This window comes from Carassius auratus, unplaced genomic scaffold (genome assembly GCF_003368295.1).
Source record: "Carassius auratus strain Wakin unplaced genomic scaffold, ASM336829v1 scaf_tig00035541, whole genome shotgun sequence".
In the NCBI taxonomy this organism is placed as follows: domain Eukaryota; kingdom Metazoa; phylum Chordata; class Actinopteri; order Cypriniformes; family Cyprinidae; genus Carassius; species Carassius auratus.
Window position 1 is genome coordinate 1744 of NW_020526241.1, and position 25527 is coordinate 27270.

Sequence of the window (25527 nt, forward strand, 5' to 3'; positions counted from 1 at the left end):
ACTTCAAAGTTAAAAAGGGCACTACATCTATCTATCTATCTATCTATCTATCTATCTATCTATCTATCTATCTATCTATCTATCTATCTATCTATCTATCTATCTATCTATCTATCTATCTATCTATCTATCTCTAATATTTAACAACTACATCTGTACCCATTCATACATAATTACTCAACAGTGAAGAACGTAATGGAAATATGCTAAATCTGTATTCACTTCCCTATTACTTTTGTTCTCAGTCGAGGGGCCAAAACTTGGTTTAGTGAAACTAGAGAGATACCACAAACCGTCTGCCTAATAGATCATTTTGACAGTTTAATTTTAATGCTTGATTATCATTCAATCTCTTAATTGTATTATCCAACCGCTCAATTAATTTGGTCTATATTTACAACGATGATTAGGCTCAGAATCAAAATTGCAGTTCGCTGGTTCTGTGTGTTGAAAGTAACCAGGCTATCTGTTGATAGCTCTCCTGATATTCGTGCTCCTACAGGAATGGGATATCAGCTCCATCTGCTCCCAGCATCTTTCTATTATAGTTTAGTTTAGTTCAGTTCAGTTTAGTTTAGTAATCCCACAAGGGGCAATTGCAGTAAGGCATGGGCAGCACATCACAGAATTCCCAAATGGACATAACAGCACGTAACAATAATAAAAAATAATAATAATAAATTGATGTGAAGAAATTAAAATTCTATGTGCTAATATCAGCAGCTGGCTGAGGGCACGATACAGCAAGTGTCTGTGAGCATGAGCTGGTCATGTTTACCTGCTGCAGGTCAAACAGTGTTTTCTTTGAGAAGCAATTCCCACTTTCTAACATTCTCTCTCTTTCTTTATATCTTCCTGCAGATGATGTTCCTCCATACTTTAAAACAGAGCCTGTGCCGAGTCAGTTGCACCTGGAGAGGAACCGGTTGGTTCTGACCTGTATGGCCGAGGGGAGCTGGCCTTTGGAGTTTAAATGGATCCACAATGACACAGAGATCACGCGGTTCTCGCTGGAGTACAGGTCAGTGTGTTTTCATGCATGCATGAAACTGATTTACTAGCCAGATCGCTTCTGATATAATCAGAACTGTCTACACTGGAGACCCATGTAGTTTACATTGACAGAAACGTGGTTTGATTTAGCCAGCCGGTTTTTGTTGCTAATATGTATGTATTAGTGCGGAACATTTACTTGCATAAAATGCACATATTTAAAGTGTAGACTTGTTTAACATTCTGCATTCTATTAAAAAAAGTTGGCGGCAGAAGTCACACAGAAATGAACTAAATGTTAGAATTTATTCGCAAATGAATAAACTGCAATTAGACTGAATTCTATCCAGTCTCTTTCAATCAATATCCCACATACAGTAATGTGTAAATGTGTACTTTTAGATATATGGATATATAAGCATACGGCATACTCTTCAATACACTGTCATTCAAACTGTTGCCTTAGTTTACATCAGGTAATACTAACATGGTACACTGTTAAATTGACAACATGACTAAGCATTTTGACTATCTTGTTTGTGAACAATGACACAAGGACTTGTCATTCTGATGCTGATATGTTCATTGACACAGACATTTATTTTTGAGAGATGAACTAAGGCTTTTGCTGGTAATCCATGGTGTTTTGCTATTTGTACGAGTTGTTTTGAGAAATGCACTTACTGTTTTGCAAATGTCAAGTATTATTTGAGAAATGTACCAAAGCGACTGAGAAAAACTGCAATACTGTAGATGTAACTGATAACATAATATCATTAATGACAATTTAATACACTTAAATAAAAAAAATGAATTCCATAATTTCAGTATTCATAAACAAGGATTAATATTTTGTATGTTTTAAAATAATTATATATACATATATAATTATATATATATAATATATATATATATATATATATATATATATATATATATATATATTATATATATATATATATATATATATATATATATATATATATATATATTATAAAATGTGCTGTGTTGTTACATATACTGTATGTTTCTTTGTTTTTGTTGTTGTTTATTTACTTATTTTTAATATTTATTTTATTATTTATATTTTTTATTTATTTATAGTTTATTTTTTATTAAAGGGTGCTCTGATGTGTTTTGGTCTCTTTCAGACCTTTCATATATGCAGTAGTGTACTAAGACGAATATAAATTATAAAATAACCCAGGGCAAAGTCAAATCATACCAAATGATTCCTGTTGAGAATAACATTTAAGAATATAAGATTTTATTTTCAGTTTACTTAAATTAATAAATCACCCTCATGTTCTTCCAAATATGTATATCCATCTTTCTTCAACAGAACACAAAATATTATATTTAGAAAAATGTATTTGTATACTTTGTCCATAAAAAGGAAGTTCAGTGTTGTTTGGACCCCATCGTCTTATAAGACAGAAAAAAAAAAAGAAAAAAAAAAATCATTAAATGGGTTAAGTTATTTACTGTAGCTTTGAATGACATGAAGATGAATAAATGATAACAGAAATGTTATTTTTTAGGTGAACTATCCCTTTAAGTAGAGCATCGATTATGGGCACTTTTTAAGCTATATTTCCCCATCTCATCAAAAACCAATAAAATCTTTCCCTAGAAATGGAAGTTACCAATATGATAAAATATTAGTTTTATTAGGTTATAATTCTTATAATAGTACTTGTGATTAGAAAAGCAGGAATGTGATGACACATAAATTGCTCCGTCTTTATTTTGTTGAGGCAAAGATTCAAAAGAATAATTATTCGGTGTTGAAAAGCAGGAATTCACTTTTAAAGACGATTGTATCTGCCATCAAATGTGTTCAGGTCATCCAATTCAGACTTTTTTTTAATTAACTATCCTCCCGAATATAATGTAAACTCTGGAGATGTGGTGAATGGAGTTTTAATTAAAAAGATAAAACTGGCTGAATTAGAGCGAGGGACATGGCGGGATACAGATGGTTTGCTGGTCACTGTGCTTTTCTGAGGCTTCCAATCTACTCCATCTCTTCTCATGTTTGCGTTAATATTGCTTAAAGTTAGTTACAGTTGAGCTCTTTCCAATAATCAATATGCACATGCATATTCAGCTTAAAGGTTTCACTCAAAAATAAAATGTCATTCCAATCTTGTATGACTTTCTTTCTTCTTTTGAACATAAAAGGAGTTTGTTTTTCTAAAGTCAAAGGTATCCATATCTATTTATGCAAACCATAATCTACTTGTTTGTCATCCAAATTAATAGCAAGCGCTTTGAGACAGAAAGTTTTGAAAAATTATTAAAAAAGTGCTTTGAGACACAGAAAGTCATGGAAAAAAGAACATCTAAAATAAATTTATATATATATATATATATATATATATATATATATATATATAAAGACCTACTGTACCATAAACAAAATCCATTTAATTTCACTTTGGGATGCTGTGAATTAATGATTTGACTAAATTACTGAACATAATTGCTAAAAATGAATGGCAAATAATAAAATAAAATAAATAAATAGTATGCAGCATATCCAGAATATAACAGCGCATATATATATATATATATATATATATATATATATATATATATATATATATATATAATTGTTTTTTTTGTTTTTTAGAATGATTTCTTCATCAGAATGTGGACCTTAATTGTATAATGATATGTATATAAACATGTTCAATCTCAAAATATCTATATATGTCAATTATATATAATGACTTCTGGCTATGTATATTTCTATGTATATAAAGTGATAAATGAACATAACTTTTTTTAATCTTATTTTAATTTAATATTTAATTTTTTTTTTCACTTATTTTATCACTTTATTTATTTATTTTTTTCATATTTTATTTACACAATTTATTTTATGTTGTGCACATGTAGTGTTTCTTCTTATGCTTGATTAGGACACGATCTAGAGATCAAGGAGATAATCAAAGGTCAGTATCATGGATCAGGACTAAGACTTCCTACTGTAATACATAAGAAACCCAACTGAAACCCAGTTTTCGGACATTTGTACAGACTTGTCTTTGTAAGGGACATCAGTGTCACTGGCGTCCTCCCCTATGACATGCGAAGCAATGCAAAAGTGGTAAAGTCAGCAAAGCCAAATGGTAATTTGGCCATGCATACTCTTCTATGCAGGAGAAATAGTGATGAATCGTCATTTAAAAGCATCCCAGCTCTTACAATGACCTTTCCAGCCCCCTGACACATAATTGTGTGTGTGTGTGTGTGCTTCTCTCGTACGCAAAGGAGACTTTCCCAAATGAGCTCAATCAATTGTTGTCTGGCAGTAGTGTTGTTCTCTAACGCCAGCTCAGCTGACTCTGTTACTGTGGCGCTAATGACATCAGCTCAGGCATGCATTCTGGGTCTGTTTGACACTGTCAAGTGCCTCGCTGGATTAAATGCAGAATTTAAATATGATTGTGTAATTTTTCCAATATTAAAATCATTTTGCCTACTCCATCTTAAAATGAAAAGGCAATTGAGTCTATCATAGATTTAGTTTAATAAAAATACCGTTTTGTTAAGCACTCTGACATTATGTTTTGCCAGCCAATGAAAGGAGAAATTATTTTTTCTTAAACTTTTAAAATTTCTATTAAAAAGTTAATTAGTTTACCTTCATATATATATATATATATATATATAATATATATATATATATATATATATATATATATATATATATATATATATATATATTTATTTTTTTATTTTTTTGAAAGTCATCATTGCTCTTATTCAGCAAGGATGCCTTAAAATGAACAAAAGTGACAGTAAAGATGTTAAAAAGATTTCTGTTCATAATAAATGCTTAAACAAATCAGTTAATAAATGTTTTCAACTCTATTCATCAAGCAATCCTGAAAAAAAGTAGGAAAGTTTTCAAAGTATTAATAAGATTTTATTTTTTCAAAACAGATTCAGCAAATTAGAATGATTTTTAAAGGATTAAGAAACTGAAGACTGATGAAATGGCTACTGAGGAAAAATTGATGTAAAATTAGCATAGAAAACTATTACTTTTTGTAGTTTCTGAAGGCCTTGGATCATAATAATTCTGCTTTAAGAGATGAATCGAAAGACAAAGCAGACAAACCTAGCATTTTAGATTAATTTCCTGCAGAAATATTTTAAGGCATTTGGTTCTTCTCTCCAGTTTGCACTCTCTGGTTTCAATTTCTTGTGCTGAAATCTCAGTAAACAAGTTTCTCTCATGGCTGACTCTCAGACCATATTTTCATATTAACAGGGACAATTTCACACCGAATCTGCACAAATTAACTGGAGTTCAGTGCATTAATTTGTCTTGTCTGGAGGATGGCAGCGATAAGTTCCCACTGAGCATTCCCACAGAAATTCAATGAAAGATCCTATAAAACACTGTTATGCCATATATGTTTTGTTTTTTCACTCTATTTACACTATTAACTAGCTGTAGCGATACATGACATTTTTCTCACACAGTTCTGTAGTTACATGGTACAATGATTTTAGGAGTGCATGTTTAGGAAATTTGAAACTCACACAAATAAATATTAATTTAAGATTGTGAATACCCAATGCTAATCTAATTATATTATGTATTATGAAATTTGATGAACTTTTACTCTCAGACTATCCAAGATACAAATAAGATTGTTTCTTTTTCTAAGTTTGTTTGTTTTGATCACATCTCTTGCTCACCGATGGATGCTCTGCAGTGAATGGGTGCCGTCAGAATGTTAGTCCAAACAGCTGATAAAACCATTTACAAACCACTTACAAACATGCAGCTTTTCTCTGTAGATTATTTGAGGATCGTTGATGTTTTTATCAGCTGTTTTAACTCCGATGGCACCCATTCACTCCAGATGATCCAATGATGAGCAAGTGACGCAATGCCAATCGATGGCTGGAGAATAAATAATTTTTTTTATTTTTGGATTAACTATTCATTTGAAGATATAGGTCACCCAAAAAGAAAGTTCTTTCATCATTGACTCACCCTTGTTCCAGATCGGTTTTAGTGAAAAAATATCATTTGAAGAAGTTCGGTTGTGTTAAAGTCAATGACTGCTATTCAAATAAACAATGTACAGTGTTTTCCAGTACTGAAATAAACAGTGCTTCGCTAGTATGCCCATAAAAACTCTCTTTGTTTCTTATATAAGCAAACATCCTTTTCTTATTTCAACATCCTTGCCATTAGTGTCACTATAACAGCAAGTACCGCTGTTGTTTGGTTACTGAGAGGCTGTGCCATTCATCAACTATATGCACTGATTAATCTATAGGCAGCAGAAGTTATCAGTGCTTCCCGTAACATTGCCTGCAGGCTGAGCCGATGTTGCGTTTCGCTCCCAGCAAATTGAATCACCTGCAGCGTAGGCCTGTACAAAAAGATCTGCTTTCTTCCTTTCATTCTTCTTGCCTGAAACCACGCAATGTCAAAGACAGCACTGGAGCAGAAGAAGCGTTGTGTTGTTCTCTTTATTCATGTAAACACTAGCGTGGTCTGTTGTGATGCCTTCTGGATATCTGTGACCCGATACCAGCACGCTTACTGAGACGAGCTTTCAGTCCAGACAATGCTAATGGATTCTCTTCTGCACCTGCAATATGAGACTTCCACCCAGCATTCTTTTAGTGTAACTGTGTGTGTGTTTGTGCGTCTGGTGTTATAACTGTGTATGCATGAGTGCATCCATAATCTGGTTTCCAGTAACCTCCCGATAGAACTGTTGCAGTCTGACTTTACAGACATTGTTGAATATGTTCATAAGTATGCAGTTCATGCCAGGGTTGTGCACCATTCAGAACTGTATTGAGAATGGGTTTTAAAATTCAACATCTCAATTTGGATAGAATTTGAATTGTGGTAGCAAGCGGGATATAATACAGCCTAACAGTGCCAGCTCGCTCTCTCTAAATATAAAACTATAGAAAAACAATAGATTATGTTTATTGGCAAATATGCATGTATAATATATTTAAGAAGGTTGAGAGCATAGGAAAGTTGACTGGATGTTTGCTATAGTATTTTAACTTAGATTTTGGTGGATTTTCTTCTTCTTCTTCTTCTTCTTCTTCTTCTTCTTTTTCTTCTTCTTCTTCTTCTTCTTCTTCTTCTTCTTCTTCTTCTTCTCCTTCTCCTTCTCCTTCTCCTAATGAAGAAGGTAATGAAGTTTATTAACAACCTTTTAGCTTACAGCAGGTCTTTCTTTAAATGGTTTTAAATATTTATTCATTAAATTATAAAAAAACGTAAAAGCACATTTATAGTATAAGAAATAGTTTTATACATATATTGAATATATCTATAGCAAAAAAAATATTCATTAATACATAAATTATACATATAATGAATATATCTATAACAAATAATATATTCATCAATAAATAAGTATTATAATAATAATGTTTACTTTATGATAATTGAATGTATTATAATAATTTATTATAAATATTATAAATGATGTTTTACATTTGATCATGTTTTTAAAAAGTGCAATTAAAATTTAAATTTAAATGTACAAAATATTTTGAGCAGTAGTCAATGTTTAAAATATAATTTATAAAATAGATTTGTGTGTATGATAAGATTATTTAAATTAAATTACTTTTAATTACTAGTATTACTAATAAAAAAAAATAATAAATACTAATATATTGGACCATGGTAAGACCAGCCAGTACTCAAATAAAGCATTTGAGCTTTAGTTATGCTGTATACATTCAAGTCTTTTCAGTATTTCTCTATTGATGTGTGGTTCTTACAACAGCATCGATTCCCTGATGTAAATGTATTTAATTCAATAGGCAGTCAGAAAATCTCAAGACCTATAGAAATGCTGGCCAGTGATAGTCTCTTTAATTATTTAAGTCCACATAGCATTTTATAAGCATGTTTGTGAGCATAAATAACATTCTGTGAGCAGGAGTCAGGCTATTGGAGTCAGGCGAACTATCAATACTCTTCTTTCTTTTCATGGAAACTTTTTCTTTGCCATCTTCGAGGAGTTTGCTGAATTGCTTCTGCGAATAGGTTAAAGTCACGGTGCGGCAGACCACCACTTCATCCAACAGCGATGGGTTTCCAAGGCAACATCAGCCCAGACGGGTGTCTGTTTGTCAGCCGGCTCAGCCAGGGAGCGTTTGAACTTCATCTGCTACTTTTTGCTCCCGTGCTTTCTCGCTCTTTTCTCTTCTCTGTTAACGGAAGGCTAATTAAAGGGACCTGACATTGCGCTCTGTTGGCTGAAGCATCAATCAATCAATGTCTGAAGCCCCAGCCCCTACTGACTCTCTCAACCTGCTGCACAAGCTCACAGCTCTTTAAAGGTTAATTATATTCATTAGAGAAAGAAGGAACGGGAGAGAGGAAGATAGAGAGGAAGTCACCCTGAATATATGCCGCTCGTGCCGGGATTCTATCTGTCACAAAACTCTGCAAGGTTAAACTCCGAGTCCCAGCACCACCTGTAAGAATATGGGTACGACTATTTGGCTAAGAGTGCCCTGGGAAGTAAACTTAACAGGGCATCTGACTCTTTAAAGTGAGACTCTACTATAGAACAAAACATTGTTCTATAGGTTTTTATTTAACTTAATTGATTTCTGCACAGGTTTTCACAGGAGTGAGGTTTTAAGTATGCATTGAAATATTATATTTGTTAGTAAATGTTAGTGTGTGTGTATATCATCAGAACACAATCTTCTCTCTTTATCTAGAGTCGAGCTGCTTGTAGCATTTGCAGCTTGCAGGGGTGACAGCAACCAAATGTTTCAGGGCATGTGTGAAGCTTCGTCTCGCTATCAGACTAAAAAGTCTACCCCCCACCAGCCCCCCAAACTTCCTAATTAGTCCATTAGCGCTAATATACTTCACACAAGAAGCAATTTACCGTGCCTGGCAGGATCGGCAACCCGCTAACCTCATCGCTAATATCGTTTGATACTTCATTATAGCCTGTTAATAACAGCTCTCCTCAACTCTTGACTTTTAACAAGACGCCCGTCATTCAAGCCCTATTCCACTCTATTACACCCACACCCACACAGTCTGAGTCGCTCTCTACAGGTCTGGAGTCAGTGTGGGACCAGATGATGGCCTCTCACAGCTCTTCTATATATCGGAGATCTTTATATGGTGCATGTTTTTGGTCAAATATATGATGCTCATTTTTATGACTGGATGTATTGATTTATTTAGAAGGACTGTTATTTCTAAATGCCTTTTATTCAGGCAATAACTTGGCCTTTTAAGATGAGCATGTTTGATGTTTCTGGCTTAAAATAATTTTGAAGGGCTTCAAGTAAGAATCTAAGGATAGTAGTGAAGAAAAAGTGCCATGCATGGCTGAAATGTATATGTAAAAAATGTGATCAGTGTAGCAGTTATGTTAATATTGCCAATATTTAAAAAGGTATAATAAAACCTCTTCTAACAGCTTCTGGCTAATCAATCACTGTCCCCTTCTTGTCATTGTGTTTGCATGTTTCTGTGTCCATCTCTCTGTCATCCTCATCTTTTTTTGTTGACTTTTTCTTCGCATTATGTTCTCTCATTATCTTTCTCTTCTCTCTCTCTTGGTTTCATTCTGTGTGTCTGGACAGATCTCTTTACTGTCTCTACTCCATTGTTTGTATTGATTGCCATCTGAGGTCAATGGCTTTTTAAAGCATCTAGATCGAAACGCAGAGTGTTTTCCTCATCTCCCTCTCCCTCTCACATTCCTTCCTTCTATCCAGCTCATTTCTGTGCAGTTTCATTCTTTTATCGCTCTCCATCATTGATCCATGAGGCTGGAGAGCGTTCTGGCCCGGTAATGTGTGGCCCATGGGCCTCCAGGTCATTTTAATTTGAGTTCAGGTCAGTCGGGCTGAGAGAAAATGTGGTTTGACTGAATTAAAATGGTCTGGAAGATGATCCGATTTCATCCACTTCACAATAAGAGGTAAATTAAAGTAATGAAGTTTTAGCTGGTGGACACAAAAGAGAAAAGCTGCACGCTTGCATTCAGTTTTGAAATGTGCCATTTTGACATTTGTAAGCCAATTACATAACTATATAGAGTAATACTTCACTTTAAGGTGTCCTTGTTACACGTTACATTAACTTACTATTAAAATAATAATATGTTATGCATGATTACATGCAAGTAACCCTAAGACAAACTCTAATCCTAGCCTTGACCATATAGTAAGTATTGTACATCTAGTTAATTCATATTACTCAGTATGTAAATTAATAATTAAACTGTAACAAGGACACCTTAAATTATAGTGTAACTGTATATAGAAATATATGTGACTGCATACACTACTTTTCAAAAGTTTGGGGTCGTGAGATTGACAGTAAAAATTATAGAAAAATGAAAATGTATTCCTGTGATTGCAAAACAGAATTTTCAGCAGCCATTAATTTTGTTTTCAGTGTCATTTTATTCTTTAGAAATTATTCTAACATGTAGATTTGCTGCTCAAGAATAATTTCTTATTAATATAAAAGCTGGAAACATTTGTGCTGCTTGAAATGTTTGTGGATTGTTATTTATTTATTTATTTATCGAGGACTATAAAGTTTATATATATATATATATATATATATATATATATATATATATATATATATATATATATATATGAACTTTATAGTCCTCGATAAATAAATATATATATATATATATATTTTTTTTTTTTTTTTATGTAAAGTTTGTTAGTGTCACTTTTGAACAGCTGGTGCCCTTGCTGAATAAATACATTTCTTTAAATAAAGAAAGAAAGATATCATGCTGTACCTGATCCTTTTTCTTTTCATTTTGCTTGCTCTGGCCTTTATGGAGGCATTAATGTGAGTTTCATAAATTATTTAGTGTTACAGTCAGATTCATATTTTGTGTAATTCAGTATTTCATAGTTGAAAAAACAAACAAACATGGACTTATTGGTTCTTTGGTCTTAGTTGGTTTTCTGCCATATTTGCTTCAAAATAAGTAATTAGGGTCCTGGAATAGGAATGTAAAACTAAACACAGTCATTGTGTATGTTAGAGCGCCACCTATTGAGGGGTAGCTGATAATGCAAATACATTAACATTCTGCAATGAAGCTGAAGAATTCAAGGTCATTACAATGAGATGGGAATATAGAAAAAAATCTATTTTTTATAGCTGTATTTATATTCTCCCAGGGGTGCTTCATAAAAGATAAGGAGCATACGTTGAAATGAAGAGTGTGTGAGAGAGCCTGACGGTTTTGACAGATTACAGAGATGTTCACTTTGAGAAGGACGGTGGTGACAGAATGAATGAAAGTCATTTGTACATTTAAAATATACATAAAACGCTTATGCATCACTAATGAAAGGCACTCTGACAGTTGGGCATTACATCATGCTACATGCATATTAATTATTGTGGTCTTAAGAGTAAACCTGCTATGTTTTATCTCTCCCAGGTATTTGATACCATCTCTGGACAGATCGCATGCTGGCTTCTATCGGTGTATTGTGAGGAACAGAGTCGGAGCGTTGTTACAGAGGAGGACCGAAGTACAAGTGGCATGTGAGTAACCATAGTAACTCTTAAATTTCATTGGATTTCTGTGTTTGTTGGTCCATGTGTGATTGTTCCCAGACGGTCAAATTGTGCCCTAGTGTGTGTGTGTTTCACAGGAACGGCAGCTGTTGGTGAGGTGGCGTACCTCTGTTTCATTAAAAGCTCCTCTGCAATGCCACAGCTGGTCCACTCTAACTTCCTCATTAGATTGATGAGGTTGTGTCGACCAATCACTTCACTCTCTCAGAAGTCATTTCATTCCTCCGTTTTATAATCTGTTTAGCATGAGCAACAGCTGCTGCGCTTGAACCAAGTGGCAAGTCTCCTGTTTTTCGAGCCAGACTCAAGTTTCACTGCCCACTGACCTCTCCTCGGCTGTTTTCGATCATTATCAAAGTTCGATCGCTCCACTTCTTCCTCATTTCCTGCTCGTTTGATCCATAGAAACATTTTAGCCTAATTTGCTGTTATGTTCCTGCAGTGTGTTTGTTTTTATCTCTCAGCACACACAACGTATCATTAACTTTGTTCAAATACTTGATAAAAAGTTATTAAAATACTAACATAATGTGTTCACATAAATACATAATTAGAGTGTATTTTAGTTTTATGTAAACTAATGTTATTTGTCGTTGAAATTTAATGAATCTATACTACTCAGATATTTGAAGAGTAGTGTATTTTAACAATGTTTACTTAAAATTTTCCCAGTTTTATTTTCAGTTGACACGGTCATCTTCATTTTAGAACTAACATAACTGTGAACTGCCACTTGCTCGCAGTTAGCATCCCATGCTAATAATCTAAAAATGGCCGACTGTTGTCCAATTATTCAGGCTGAATGATGCATTGGTCCATCGCTTCTTATTATGGCCTTTCATATCAGGATATGAGCAGATACTTCACTTCTGCTCAAGATGGAAGTACTCAGACCTTATTTTTTTCCCCTCATTTCCTTTTCAAGCACCTGTGCAATAATTGACATCCAATTACCTTTCGTTTCATTTGAAGGATGAAGTGCGAGAAATCAAATACAGGAGTCAATACACTGGAAACGGCATTGTGATATCAAAGGCAGGACATTGCCATGCTGGATATTGTATTATTTTTTTAAGTGGTTTTCCATAATTAGCTTTTTTGATGAATAATGCTCTTGATATTAAAGACGCTGCCTTTGATTTTGAAATCTCTTCCACACCGTGCAGCTCGAAATGGTGGTAATTTCAAACTTTCCTTGCTGACAAAAGAAAGAGTGAAAGTTTTTTCATTTATTCACCCTCATGTCTTTCCGACCCCATATTACTTTCATTATTCCTCTGACATTCTGCCTTAGACCTTCTTTTGTTATTTATGAAAGTAATAATAATACAGGGTTGGAATGACACCAGAGAGAGTAAATGACTTCCCTTTTAAAACAAGTTGAGAGTAAAAGTTGCTCTACACACCTTTTTCAGGGATTGTCCAGAAGGAATACATTGACATATAAATAGGACGTTAGCTAGTCGTGTCCGTGTTCCTTCAACAAGGAAGTTCTGCTGAATCAGATAGGGGTGTAAATATGAATGACTGCTGATTTAACGCATGGTGAACGTCCGTTCGGATGAGTCAGTTCTGGTCACTGTCATGGCCGATAGCTAGCTGGCACATATCATCCCCAGGCCGACGGCAGCCACGACGATGTCTGGCACTGTGTCAGAGCACGTCTGTCAAACGCTGCCCAACTCAAGCAGATGGTGACACTAGAAAACACTGGAAAAATCTGCTGTGTCTATGGCAAAACGACATAGACACAGCCTTTTTTTTATCTACTGATGTAGGCCCTTGTACTAGAAATTAAAGTCTGTTTGTATTTGTAGTAGAGTTATTAGTCAGTATTTAGACTATTATTTAGTATTTAGCATTTACCAGTATTTAGCACTATTTAAGAGTTTTAACCAGTGTTTGGAATAACGCCGTTTAAAAGAACGGCGTTAGGTAACGGCGTTATTTTTTTAGTAACGGGGTAATCTAACTAATTACTTTTCCCGCCGTTATAACGCCGTTAACATTACTGGACGTTAAATGCGGTGCGTTACTTTGCATTGATTTAATAAACGCACCCCTGGGTCACACAGCGAGTGAGCAGGTGGGTTAATAACGAGATAAGCGATTATGATTGGCTAAGGCAGAGTCATGTGTTTCATGGTAGCCAATCAGAGCCATTGTTTTTATGCCAGCGGCGTCAAAAACACACGCACGCACGCAAGATTCGCAGCAGCAGCAGAGATGGCGAGTAAGGAGCAATCTGATAAAAAGTTGGCATTTTCAAGGTGGAGATATAAGCACTAATTCAAATTCATTGTGGTCAAAGGCAAGAACGTGCATGTAATGTGTACATGTAATTTGTGACACACGCATCTTCAAAGCTAGTGGCCAAAAACACTTTTCTTACAAAGATAATACTTGGAAGATAAAACTCTTGCTGTCTGTTGACGTGCAATAAATATTGAAAGTTATCAATATTTCTTTGAAGAATTATTTGACATATAGCAATTTTTTTTTTAACAGTAACGCAAATAGTTACTTTCCCTGGTAACGAGTTACTTTTATTATAGAGTAATTCAGTTATGAACTCAGTTACTTTTTGGAACAAGTAGTGAGTAACTATAACTAATTACTTTTTTAAAGTAATTTTCCCAACAGTGGTTTTAACACATGCATGTTTTTTGCTCACTCTTACCATTTGTTTTGTGTTTGTCTATAGATATGGGGAGTTTCGAGGAAGGGGAACGGTCCCAAGCCATATCCCAAGGAGAAGGAGCCGTAATACCAGCGCCTCGCATTCGCTGTTTCCCTCAACCACAGGTTACCTGGTTCAGAGACGGCCGCAAAATCCCTCCCAGCAGTCGAATGTAAGTTTGTGAATCTGTTGGGTTTCTTTTTCAGCTTATTCCGCCTTTATTGTGTCTTGTGTCTTATTCATTCTCCATGTACTGTTGATAATACGTGATTGTTTTTGAGGGATCTTTGTAACTATACATTTAGTCCAGAGATACACACAGTGTGTTTTATTGCTTCCAGGTGTGTTTCTGAATGTGTGTGTGAGCTTGTGGAGGTGTTTGTTTGTTGTCATATAAGCATTTATTGACTTGCTGGCACGAGTGCTCTCTAAAACCCAGATAAGTTATGAGAAGCTCAGTTGTTTTCCAGAAATCAGACGCTAAACATCTGCAGAGCAAAAACATCTACAGTCCGGCAGTCTATCTATTGATCGTTCATGTGTTTCATTTTTTATGTTTCATTCATTGTATTGTTTGCCCCAGAATAGTGTCTATCTGTCTATCTATCTATCGTTCTGTCTGTCTGTCCGTTCGTCAGTTGTTTGCTCATGAATTTTGACTGAATTAATGCTTTAATCAGACATTGCAGTTTCAAATTTTTTTTCGGTTTCTTCTTTTTCTTCTTGTTTTGTCTTCCTCACACTCTGTTAGCCTTGCCATTTTCTCCTTTCAGCGCTCTCATACATTTTGCTTGCTCATGAACATCAGTTTCTAGCTCTGAGCCAAGGTTACCTCGTGCAAATGAGTGGAGCAGATACCATTTATTCCAGGAAAATCATTTAATTGAATTTTAATCAGGCCATTGGCACCTCTGTCGCAGTTTCAAAGACTCTGTGAAAAATGGAAATAAGCGTAACATTGACCGAGACGCCCATGGAGGACTGCTAGTCTGTCTGAGAGCGTCCTGCCGCTTCTGACTCCGTCTGCTCTAGATTGGTGAATTCTAATCTCTCGCTCTTTATTTTCGTCAGATTGTACTCATTTTGGTGGCCCCTCGTTTCGCTGAAAACTAGCTGTGCAGCCCAAGGGTCACGAAATGGAGAGTTTTCAGAAGCACAGGGCTTTCTCCCTCACTTCTCATCCGCTCTCTGTCGCTTTTCCCTCTAATCATGCAATCACACAGCCCAGAAGAGAGCAGGATAATCAATGCCTGGGAGAGAGCCGCATTTCTCCATTTTTACCTCACAACCCTGCCTCCCTTCAGCCACTTTGAGATTCTAGCACACAGGAGCACTGCAGTGGATGATAAAATGACATTTTCTAGCACTTCGCTTTTGAGTCGCCTACAGTGCTAATTTGTGTTAACAGTGCTGTTGACATTTTGCCAAATTATGTTAAGTTTATGTTACATAGAAAGATTGAATTATACAACAAGCATTCTTATTTTAAAAGACAACACAAATCACATGATTAAATAAGGAGTGAGTGAAATGTCTTAGACTATTATATTTTTGCAGTAGCACTACTATATAAAGATAGACACTTTGGTTTGTTCTAAACCTCCAACTTTAATTGTTAAACATCTATACTTTGGCCTGAAGCAAAATGCTTTTGCATGCATTTTTTTTTTTTTTTTTTTTTTTTTTACTAAACCATACATTGACATAACATAATGTTTATTTGGAGACTCAATACATCAAAAATGATTTTGTACAGCTGATAGCAAAGCTTTTATACCTGATTCACTAGAGGAATTCAATGCAAATCGGATGACAGCACAGAAATTGCATAAAAAAAAAAAAATGTGCTAATTTGCAAACCATAATTCTCCATTTTACGGAGTGCTAGGTTGTGAAAGATTCAACAGGTTTTAATCTTGCATACTATGCTGAGACTGAACAGCGTTATTACATCAGTGCAGTCCAGGCAATGTGCATTTGGATGTATGCCCAATTAAAAGGCTTTCTACATCATTTGATCATCATTAAGTGATTTATTGCTGCAGTAATCAATAGAGTATGTAAACAAACAGGCTCTCTTAAATGAAATTCCAGTTATTGCTTTTCGTGGAAGGTAATAGTTTAATGTTATTTTCCGCAATGGCATTTATAATTTGCCCTACAAAAGAAACACATTTATTCATATTGCAGTTTTATGCCGTTCATATAGATGTCCGTGATACAGCAGTGGTTTTAATGAATGTGTGAGAGATGAGAACAGTTATAGGAACTCAAAAAACCATTTAACTCACTCAGAACACTTCATCTTGTGTGTTTAGCCACTGAAGCCTGGCCAACATTTGCCCATCGACCAAATTATTATTGTCTTTTTCTTTCTTTCTCTTTCTCATGTCGGGCAAGAAGAAAATGAACAGATTTTGTTGTAAATTGAGCTGTAGATTGGTAAAGCTTGTCCAGCAGAAGTAGCATTCTTTCTCTCTCCATGCTCCCCTGACTCTAGTTTCCCCTTGATGAGACAATTTCTTGCTGAGATGCTGCAACTGGGACTCTCGCTTCTCCATCCCGGCTCTGCAGCTGCTCCTGTTGGCTGTGCTGCTCTCAGGGAAGCTTGATGCCATTGTCACTTCAAACTGTGATCATTTGTCAGCTTTTTCTATAGTGGTTTACATCCATTTTTTTTTTCATTTGTTGATTCATTCAGTTGTTCTGTCTGTCTGACTGTCTTTCTGTATTTCTGTCTTTCTTTCTTTCCGACCGACATTCATCCATCGTCTTGTCGTTCTGTCAGTCTATATGTCTATCTCTGTCTGTCTGTGTTCAGATGTTGTATTGTTTGTTCTCTATCTATCACTGTCTGTCTGTCTGCCATTTCCATAAAGGGACCCATCTGATGTCTCCTTTACCATCAATCAGTGTGTCCCACAGCAGCCTTGCGTATCGAAGACGGCACCCTCCCTTCATGACTTTCCTGCCTACAGGGAGTGAGAGAGCGGTTTGAAAGCAGTCGTTTAACTGCAATAGCCATTAGTCTTTCATTATTGAATAGGAATGCAATTGAAAGGCCCTTTTCCACTGACTGCTTTTGATTTGTTGTGTTATTTGGGAGAGCTAATGTTGTGTATAATCAGAACCTCGAATAGTAAACACATTCCAGGAGCTGTGCCACTCCAAGCGAGTGTTAAAGGAAAGGTGCTATTCTGTTTTCCATTTAGATTTTGTCCCTTTTCATTCCGACCTATTCCACTAAAGAATTGGGTTTAGATAAGAGGCCAATAGTCCTCAGCGTGTGGATGACTGTTACTCATTCGACACACTCCTCTTTGAGTTTACTGTTTCCAACAGGATACCCTTAAACATGTGGTTGTTGAGGTTTCGGGCAGCTATTGTGACACGCCAGTACAAACCAGTCCCTCTGTAATGACAGAGGATTCACAGTGTGACAGGACAGGTGATGGTATGCAGACATGCCTCTGAACAAAGAGGATATGTTTATGCATTTGCAAGCTTCATTCAGTGTGTCCTGCAGTTTATAATCACAGGTTTGAGTCGGTTTTATCCCCCATTGGCATAAGTGCATTAAGTGCGATTGCATATTTTGGTCCAAGCTATTACACAATCCCTTTAAACACAGTAATCAGCATATTTAGAATAAACTCACATTCTATTCTCTTCTCTTCTGGGAATATAGGAAGTGCTTGCTAGTAATTAATTTCAAAGGTCGGGTAAGTTATTTTTTAAAAATGTTTTAGAAAACTGATTCGGGCTGAGTAGCAAAACAAACTTGTAGCCAATCAGCAGTAAGGGGCATGTCTACTCATGATGTCAAGGCATTAGCCGAGCAGAGTGACAGTAAGATAGAGATGGCGGATAAAAAACAAAAGATGAAAATATCTGCAGAACAAAAAGAAGGCTTAAAGGGTTAGTTCACCCAAAAATGAAAATGATGTCATTAATGACTCACCCTCATGTCGTTCCAAACCCGTATGACCTCCGTTTATCTTTGGAACACAGATATTTTAAATTTAGTATGAGAGCTCTCAGTCCCTCCATTGAAGCTGTGTGTATGGTCTACTGTCCATTTTCCAGAAAGGTAAGAAAAACATCATCAAAGAAGTCCATGTGACATCAGAGGGGTCAGAAGCATCGAAAATACATTTTGGTCCAAAAATAACAAAAATGTCTATTCAGCATTGTCTTCTCTTCCGGGTCTGTTGTGAGTGCGACTGCTGTGACTGTTGACATACGTCGCTACTGACGTGTTTTCTGGTGTGCTCAATAACAAAGATAACACGTCATCAGCGTCAATGCAGCGTCGTGAAGGTGCTCACAACAGACCCGGAAGAGAAGACAATGCTGAATATAGTTGTAATTTTTCTTATTTTTGGGCCAAAATGTATTTTCGATGCCTGAAAAAATTCTAAATGACCCTCTGATGTCACATGGACTACTTTGATGATGTTTTTCTTACCTTTCTGGACATGGACAGTATTCCGTACATACATTTTCAATTCCGGGACAGAAAGCGTTCAGACTAAATCTAAAATATCTTAAACTGTGTTCTGAAGATGAACGGATGTCTTATGGGTTTTGGAACGACATGAGGGTGAGTCATTAATGACATAACTTGTCTGAACTAACCCTTTAAGGCAATAAGTAGGATTTGTGTAAATATTGGATCAGCTTTTCAGCGCAGAGCGTAAGGCTTGCTTTGTTTCTTCTCGATAGGTGAGTAACACCATGTCTGTGCTGCAACAGTTTAAGTCAGTCTAGTAGTACACTGGACACAACAAAGCGCTGAAGTTTGTGTCAATATGACATAATACGCAGCAGCAGTTTTCTGTCTGAGGTTTACTGTGTCGCACCGTGCTGCATCCAGTGTAGACCATAGATGCGCATATATATATATATATATATATATATATATATATATATATATATATATATATATATATATATATATGGTGTTGGCAGCATCACTGATTATAATACAAGTTCTACAGTATTTTGTCATGCCATACCACTTGCGTCTGGTATAACATTGGTTTTGCTTTGTTTCACAAAACGAATCGTTGCCTGGGTTTCATACACTTGTGTGGGGTGGAGCTTTAAAAATAAGGGCGAGACCCTTTTGGGGTAGGGGTTTGTTTGTTTTGGTGATATCAACATTGACTACCAGAAATCACTTACTCCATCTTTAATATATTTGCACAGCAAATTAATCAACCGGTTCATTCCCTTTGACGACAGCACACAAGAGCGCAAAATACAGGTCATAAAGAATCTTTAACCATCTGTATATGGATGTATTTGCATTTCTAAAAATAATTTGTTTTCTCCCTACAAAAATATTTCACAACCCTTAGTCATGCATTTTCAGAAGGTGTGTAAGTATAACATAAATTCAACCATCTGCACCTGCAGATGCACTGTGGTGATGTTAGCAAAATGTTGTGGAAAATCTTAAAATGTGTTAAAAACGCATACACAATCGGAATATGATTAATATTTTATATTCACTTTTCTATTATTTGTGCATGGTCAGTAAAGGATTTTTTTTTTTTTTTTTTTTTTTTTTTACTGAATCCTACAGCAAATAGATTCATACAATCATTCCAGACCAGACGTCAAAAGTCATAGAGGCCAAACACATCTGATCCAAACTAGCATTGCATATGTATTTCACTGACATATAAGGCTTCCAGCAGTTTCAGCAGGGACGGTTATGCTAAACTCTTAGGACACATGGTCTGGCTCAGGTTCCTGTTAGTGGGTGGTAAAATTTAGGTTTTATTTGAGTCCTGAATATATTTGACTAGTGTCAGAAAGGATTTCCATTCAGCAGACACTGATGGCACCAGAGGGGCTACTTCTGGTTTTCTACAGCATAAAACTTGAAATATCAGCTCCAGCAGTAGCATTAGCTTGTGTATGCTAGACAGGTGTTGTTCGCGTAAGTGTGCACAACATGTTCTTCGACTCCCGGTTTTCCATTCCTGGGCATTTCCCTGGAAAAATCAAGCATATTCTTTCTGTCAGTTTTATTTGACCACCTGTATTCCGCTTGTGCTGTGTGTATGCGCTGGATCTGTTTGTGTGTGTCCTGTCAGTATTTGTAAGTGTTCCCAGATATATTTACCATGACTGTGTGCGTGTGATATTCGCTCGAGATCCTATTCCCTCTAAAGGGACCGTGGCTTGTGCCGTGCGTATTTGTCTAAGTGTAATAGAGGTCATCGACTGCGGACTCCGCTGCTCCCTGGAGGGTGCTGAAAGAGCACTGCACTGACAAATGCCATTCCACTTGCTATTGTGTACATATAACTGTTATAGTGGTTCAACAAACACGTTTGAACACAGGCGAAGACAAGCTTTGTTTTGGGCTGCCTTGCTGACTGCTTGCTAAATGAAATGAACCTCGTGAATGCAAATCTCAACTCAGTTGTTTAAAGTAGAATTTGATTGTTAGCATGTTGCTAAGCTAACAGTGAATAGGATCATATAGGGTTTATTTAGCATTAAAAACCATTTAGTTGTACACTTGAATATTTATACACCATAAAGCATACTGTTTTGGTTAAAAATTATTTTATGTGAGAGAAAAGACCACAGACCACGGGGTGCTACGAGAGACATGAAACCAGCACAGCACAGCTTCTTTCTTACTCGGACGATAGTCAAATATACTGTACAGTTTAAGCAGTTATTATGCTAAACATTTTATGGTATAATGACATGACTCAACCGGCAGAATCAAGCATTCGAGAGAACTGTATATTAAGCATGAAAATGTTTGCACACATAGGATATATATATATATATTTTTTTTTGTCAGTATTAAATGACTAAGACTAAGACTAGATCAAAAATGCCTGCCAAAATTAACACTGGTTTGAACGAGCCGTTTTAGGGGGGCATTGCTTAACTTTGATAAAGAATATCTCTTTGGATTTGAGACTTTACTCTTTGCAACTTTATAGATCTTCTTTATGCACCAAGAGCTTGTAACACTCCAAAAAGGAAGTTAAAATTGAAATTGCATCATATGACCCCTTTAATGATTCATCTGATGCATTTATGATAATTAATGCTTTCTTCTTTTTGGAACAACCTGCATTAAAGAGTGAACTCGTGTCGCCTTATAATGCCGCCCAGGTTTGGCGCTCATAACATTTTGGATCTGATTTACAGACTCAGTGTTTTATGCACACATGTACTGTGAGAATTTTCCCAGAATGGCATCATTTGGCAGACTTGCAGCAAGTAAATGCATTAAATAACTTTGATGAGAAAACAATTCAACAGTGATACTAATTTCTCAGCTCTGTGATTCAACAAGAAACAGTCACTGATCACTGATTTCATGAAATCTTTTCACACAAATAAGTAAGAATAGAACTTGCTTGAGTGATACCAGGGTATTGTACATGGTTGTAAGGATGTTGCTATGCAGATAATAAGGTTTATGATTTTCAGTGAATCATAATGTCTATATGATTTTCTGGTATTGTGTAAATGTCTTTCTTCTGTAAGCCATCTGTACCACAAACATGTTTGTTAAAATCTATAAAAATATAAAAGTATAAAAAGAAATACCAGAAATCCAGTTTCATTATAGGGTTTCTTGAATATTTTTTTCTTATATTGCATCATAATTCCTGACATTTTAGATACAAATGTCAGATTTCCTGATGGGCGTCTGGGTTACATGTTCTTTGGCATTTCTAAATTCATAATGTACCTCTGTCATATGTTGCCATCACTTATTTTATATCCATCTGTGCTTTCAGAAACATGTATATGTGCTATATTTTATTGTGTGTGTGAGTCATGTGCGATAATGTTTGTTCATGACCTTTATCACGTGTGCACTGTCGGTCAGGAATTCGGTATCGTATTTTTTAGCAGTGTAAATCATATTTTATTATGTGTGTGTGAATGTGTAAAAAAAAGGAAATAACAATGTATGTGCAATTATGCATATATAAATTTGTAAGTGTGTGTGTGTGTTCTTGACTGCCTCATTAGCTGCTCGGTCTGCTAGCTGTGTCTTTATTCTCGTTTTATGTGTTCAGGTTTAGGGATTCACCTGAGATTAATTTGCAGTCTTGGGCCGCTCGCTGTCCCTCTTCCAATCCATAATTCAGCAGCAGTGTGGCTCTCTCCCTGACACCTGCCGCACCAGGACCCAGGCAGAGTGAAATATTCACTACAGATCATCACACCACAGCCGTTCGCCCTTATTAACCAGCCCCTTATCCATCTGGAACGCTACATCGTGGGCTGAAAACGGGAGAAATCGGAGACCAAGTGTGTGCATGAGGAGATATTAAAATCAATCATCCGCTCTTATGTCATCCCTCTATGTTGAGCTGCTCTAATCATACAGCAGTCATTAATCATTTCAGGAGGTTGATGTAATATCCTGTGACAGCCGTCTGCGCTTGAGCGTAATGTCTTTATCGTGCTGTTGTTAAGGTTTATCCTCAGGCAAAGTGTAGGAATAGGATGAGGCTTTTTGCTTTTTAATAAAGCAGACGGTGCTTTTGAAATTGTTAGCATAATATTGCTTATCAATTCAGTAAATGCAGTCTCAATTTCAATATTTTATGTGTTTTATCTTTACTGAAAGTGCTGAAGTGTTTGGATCGGTGTAATGAGGGCTTTAGGACTAAATTAATTTTAAATATGCAGATACTCATGAATATTTGAATTGGAGTTGTTTTGTTGATGATTTGGTTTGCTAAAAGCTGTTCTGCAACAGTCTGTGCACACCGTTTATATTATTGGTTACTTTTTTTGGTTTCATTGCTGATTTTATTGATGGGAATATGCATAATGGAAGGAAAGATGTTCCAGATAGTCAAACTGGGCTCGAACTCAGCTCAGTGTTTTGAGTGTTTACTAAAACTATCAAAAATATTTTGGTTAATTAAAATAAAGCCGAAAAATCAACTGAAATAAAATGAAATAAAGTACCATCTTTACTGTCAACGCCAATTTTTAACATACAGTAGATGTGAAAATCGCAATTAATGAACACTTTCAAATACAGATCTAAGGCATTTAAAAAAATTAAAATTTAAAACGTTCTAGAAATTTGAGTTTACTGTGAAGAAAATGTACTGTAATAAAAATGTATATTTTATATAAAATAAATATTTTTCAAAATAATTGGAATCTATCTAATCCATAAAATCAAAGCCACGTCTAACTAAGCTGTATTCCAAATTTGAAGTTGATATCACAAAATTGCTGTTTCTGTGAGAAAAAATAGCCAATGGTTGGGTAGGTAGGTATGTATGCATTTAGTTAATTATATTTTACAACTTCAGTATCAGCAATAGTTATAATTACTGCATGTTGTTGCTTTATGTATACGGATATAACATATAAAAATACACTGTACAATCATGCACGCTATAGTATTCTTACAATCATAAAGCCAAGAGAGAATGAAAGATAAGCAAAAGATCTCTCAGTTTTGCCTCAAAATATGCTGACTTTATCAGTGAGCATCTGCAGTCTTGTTGCGATAGTGGCTCTGGGGCTCCGACACACATTTGGTATTCTTACAGTGAGATGGACAGATTCCTATTAGCATTCCGCACCCCGGAGGACTCGGGTCGGGGGAACGTGGGTGCCAGCTCAAAGACTGTTGGGTGTGTGAGACGGGTCGAGGGCAGCCACGCAGAACGAACAATTCTTCCTCAATTGTCCAACACATAGTCATAATGAGAAAACATTGATTGTAAACAAAGGAGGCACGGTAATTGGGACTCCATGGGGTAAGTGTCAGGACTCGACCCAGTGGACCGCAATGGGGCTCTCGGATAAAAATGGCTGCTTATTCAAAGTGAGATGCGTGAATGTACTGCTAAAGAGAAAGTAGTGTTACACGTACAACAAGTTGTTTATTTTATTGCCCCTTTACAAATTATGTCAACTTTGTTGTATAATATATATATTACGTGTTCATGTCAAGTCTTTTATTTATCATATATTTCAAAGTACTTAAATTTAATAATGGTTTAATTAAACAATGGAAAATGGCTGTGAAAATGGATAATGGTAGTAGTATTTCTGTTTTCATGGTGAAAAAAATAAAAAATCTTCCATCGTAGCAGCTGCTTTTGCATGTTGCCAGAAGTGGTTTATGAGATATTTATGGAGCAGTGTCATTTCATGGAGTTGTTGATCTGAAGGGGAAATGACAGATGGAGAAATTAAGTTTCTTTGTTCATTATGTCTGAATGAGTCTTTGTGTCAGTGACTGAGGGGGAAAAACAACTAAAAAAGAACCATTCTGAATTCTATCATGTTTTTAAAGACATTATTCTTTGTGTATATGAATAGGCATAATGAGATGGCAGTGAATTAGTACTCCACAGTGGCTTTTGAAACATCCGTGGGGATTTTGTTCATGTAAATATCAGCTTTTCAAGCGGAGCACTGAACATTTGGTGTGTAGTGTGTTGTGATGATATAGATGCAGCGTTATAAATCAGTGCTTGAGTGTGATGTCTGACAGCGGGAGATTTTTGACCGTGATTCTGCTTGTTGTTTTCTCACAGAGCTATTACTCTGGACAATACGCTGGTCATCCTGTCCACCGTGGCCCCAGATGCTGGAAGATACTACGTACAAGCTGTAAATGACAAGAACGGCGAAAACAAGACTGGCCAGCCCATAACACTGTCTGTGGAAAGTAAGTCAGCAGAGATGTAGAAGTTACGCTTGGATGTCCTCCTGTGGGCTAAAATGTATTATCATTTTTACAAATGATTATATCACAGGTGCCAACTACTGTAGTAAAACTAGGGATTTGCATATATTAAAATTTGGACCAATAATTTTCATGTTATTGGCAATATTGTTTTTGAAAATATAAAAAAAAAATATTTAAAATTTAATTAGGAAAGAATTTTATACAATAATTAAATTCTAAATTTGTTTATAGTAAAATAAATAAATGCACACTCACACATTACATTTTTTTTTATAAACAAATGTATTTATATAAAAAAAACACTAGAACCTACTAAAAACTATGTTTGAAAGTTAGAATGGATATATTGCTCGTTCCTATCTGCGATGAAAATAAATTTAATCGATGTTTCAGTTTAAGGTTGTATATATTTTTTTTTATTAACATATATATATATATATATAAAACACATTTTTGCTAATATTACAATAAATGTATGTATTTATTAACTTTAATACTGTAACACTTGAAAGTTCA

General features: G+C 35.5%; 1 protein-coding gene across 6 annotated transcripts in view; it reads left to right on the forward strand.

Moving 5' to 3' along the window:
• The first annotated feature begins 749 nt into the window (after nt 1-749).
• LOC113082025 (protein sidekick-2) overlaps nt 750-25527 on the forward strand; it is a 73622-nt gene continuing 48844 nt past the window's right edge. For 5 of the 6 annotated variants that reach the window (XM_026253939.1, XM_026253942.1, XM_026253943.1 and 2 more), the window contains exons 1-4: nt 750-1021; nt 11466-11572; nt 14310-14457; nt 24857-24990. In XM_026253939.1, the coding sequence (XP_026109724.1) occupies nt 771-1021; nt 11466-11572; nt 14310-14457; nt 24857-24990 (640 nt within the window). In that variant the 5' untranslated portion in view covers nt 750-770. The remainder of the gene's footprint in view (nt 1022-11465; nt 11573-14309; nt 14458-24856; nt 24991-25527) is intronic. The other variant, XM_026253941.1, reaches the window with a different exon arrangement.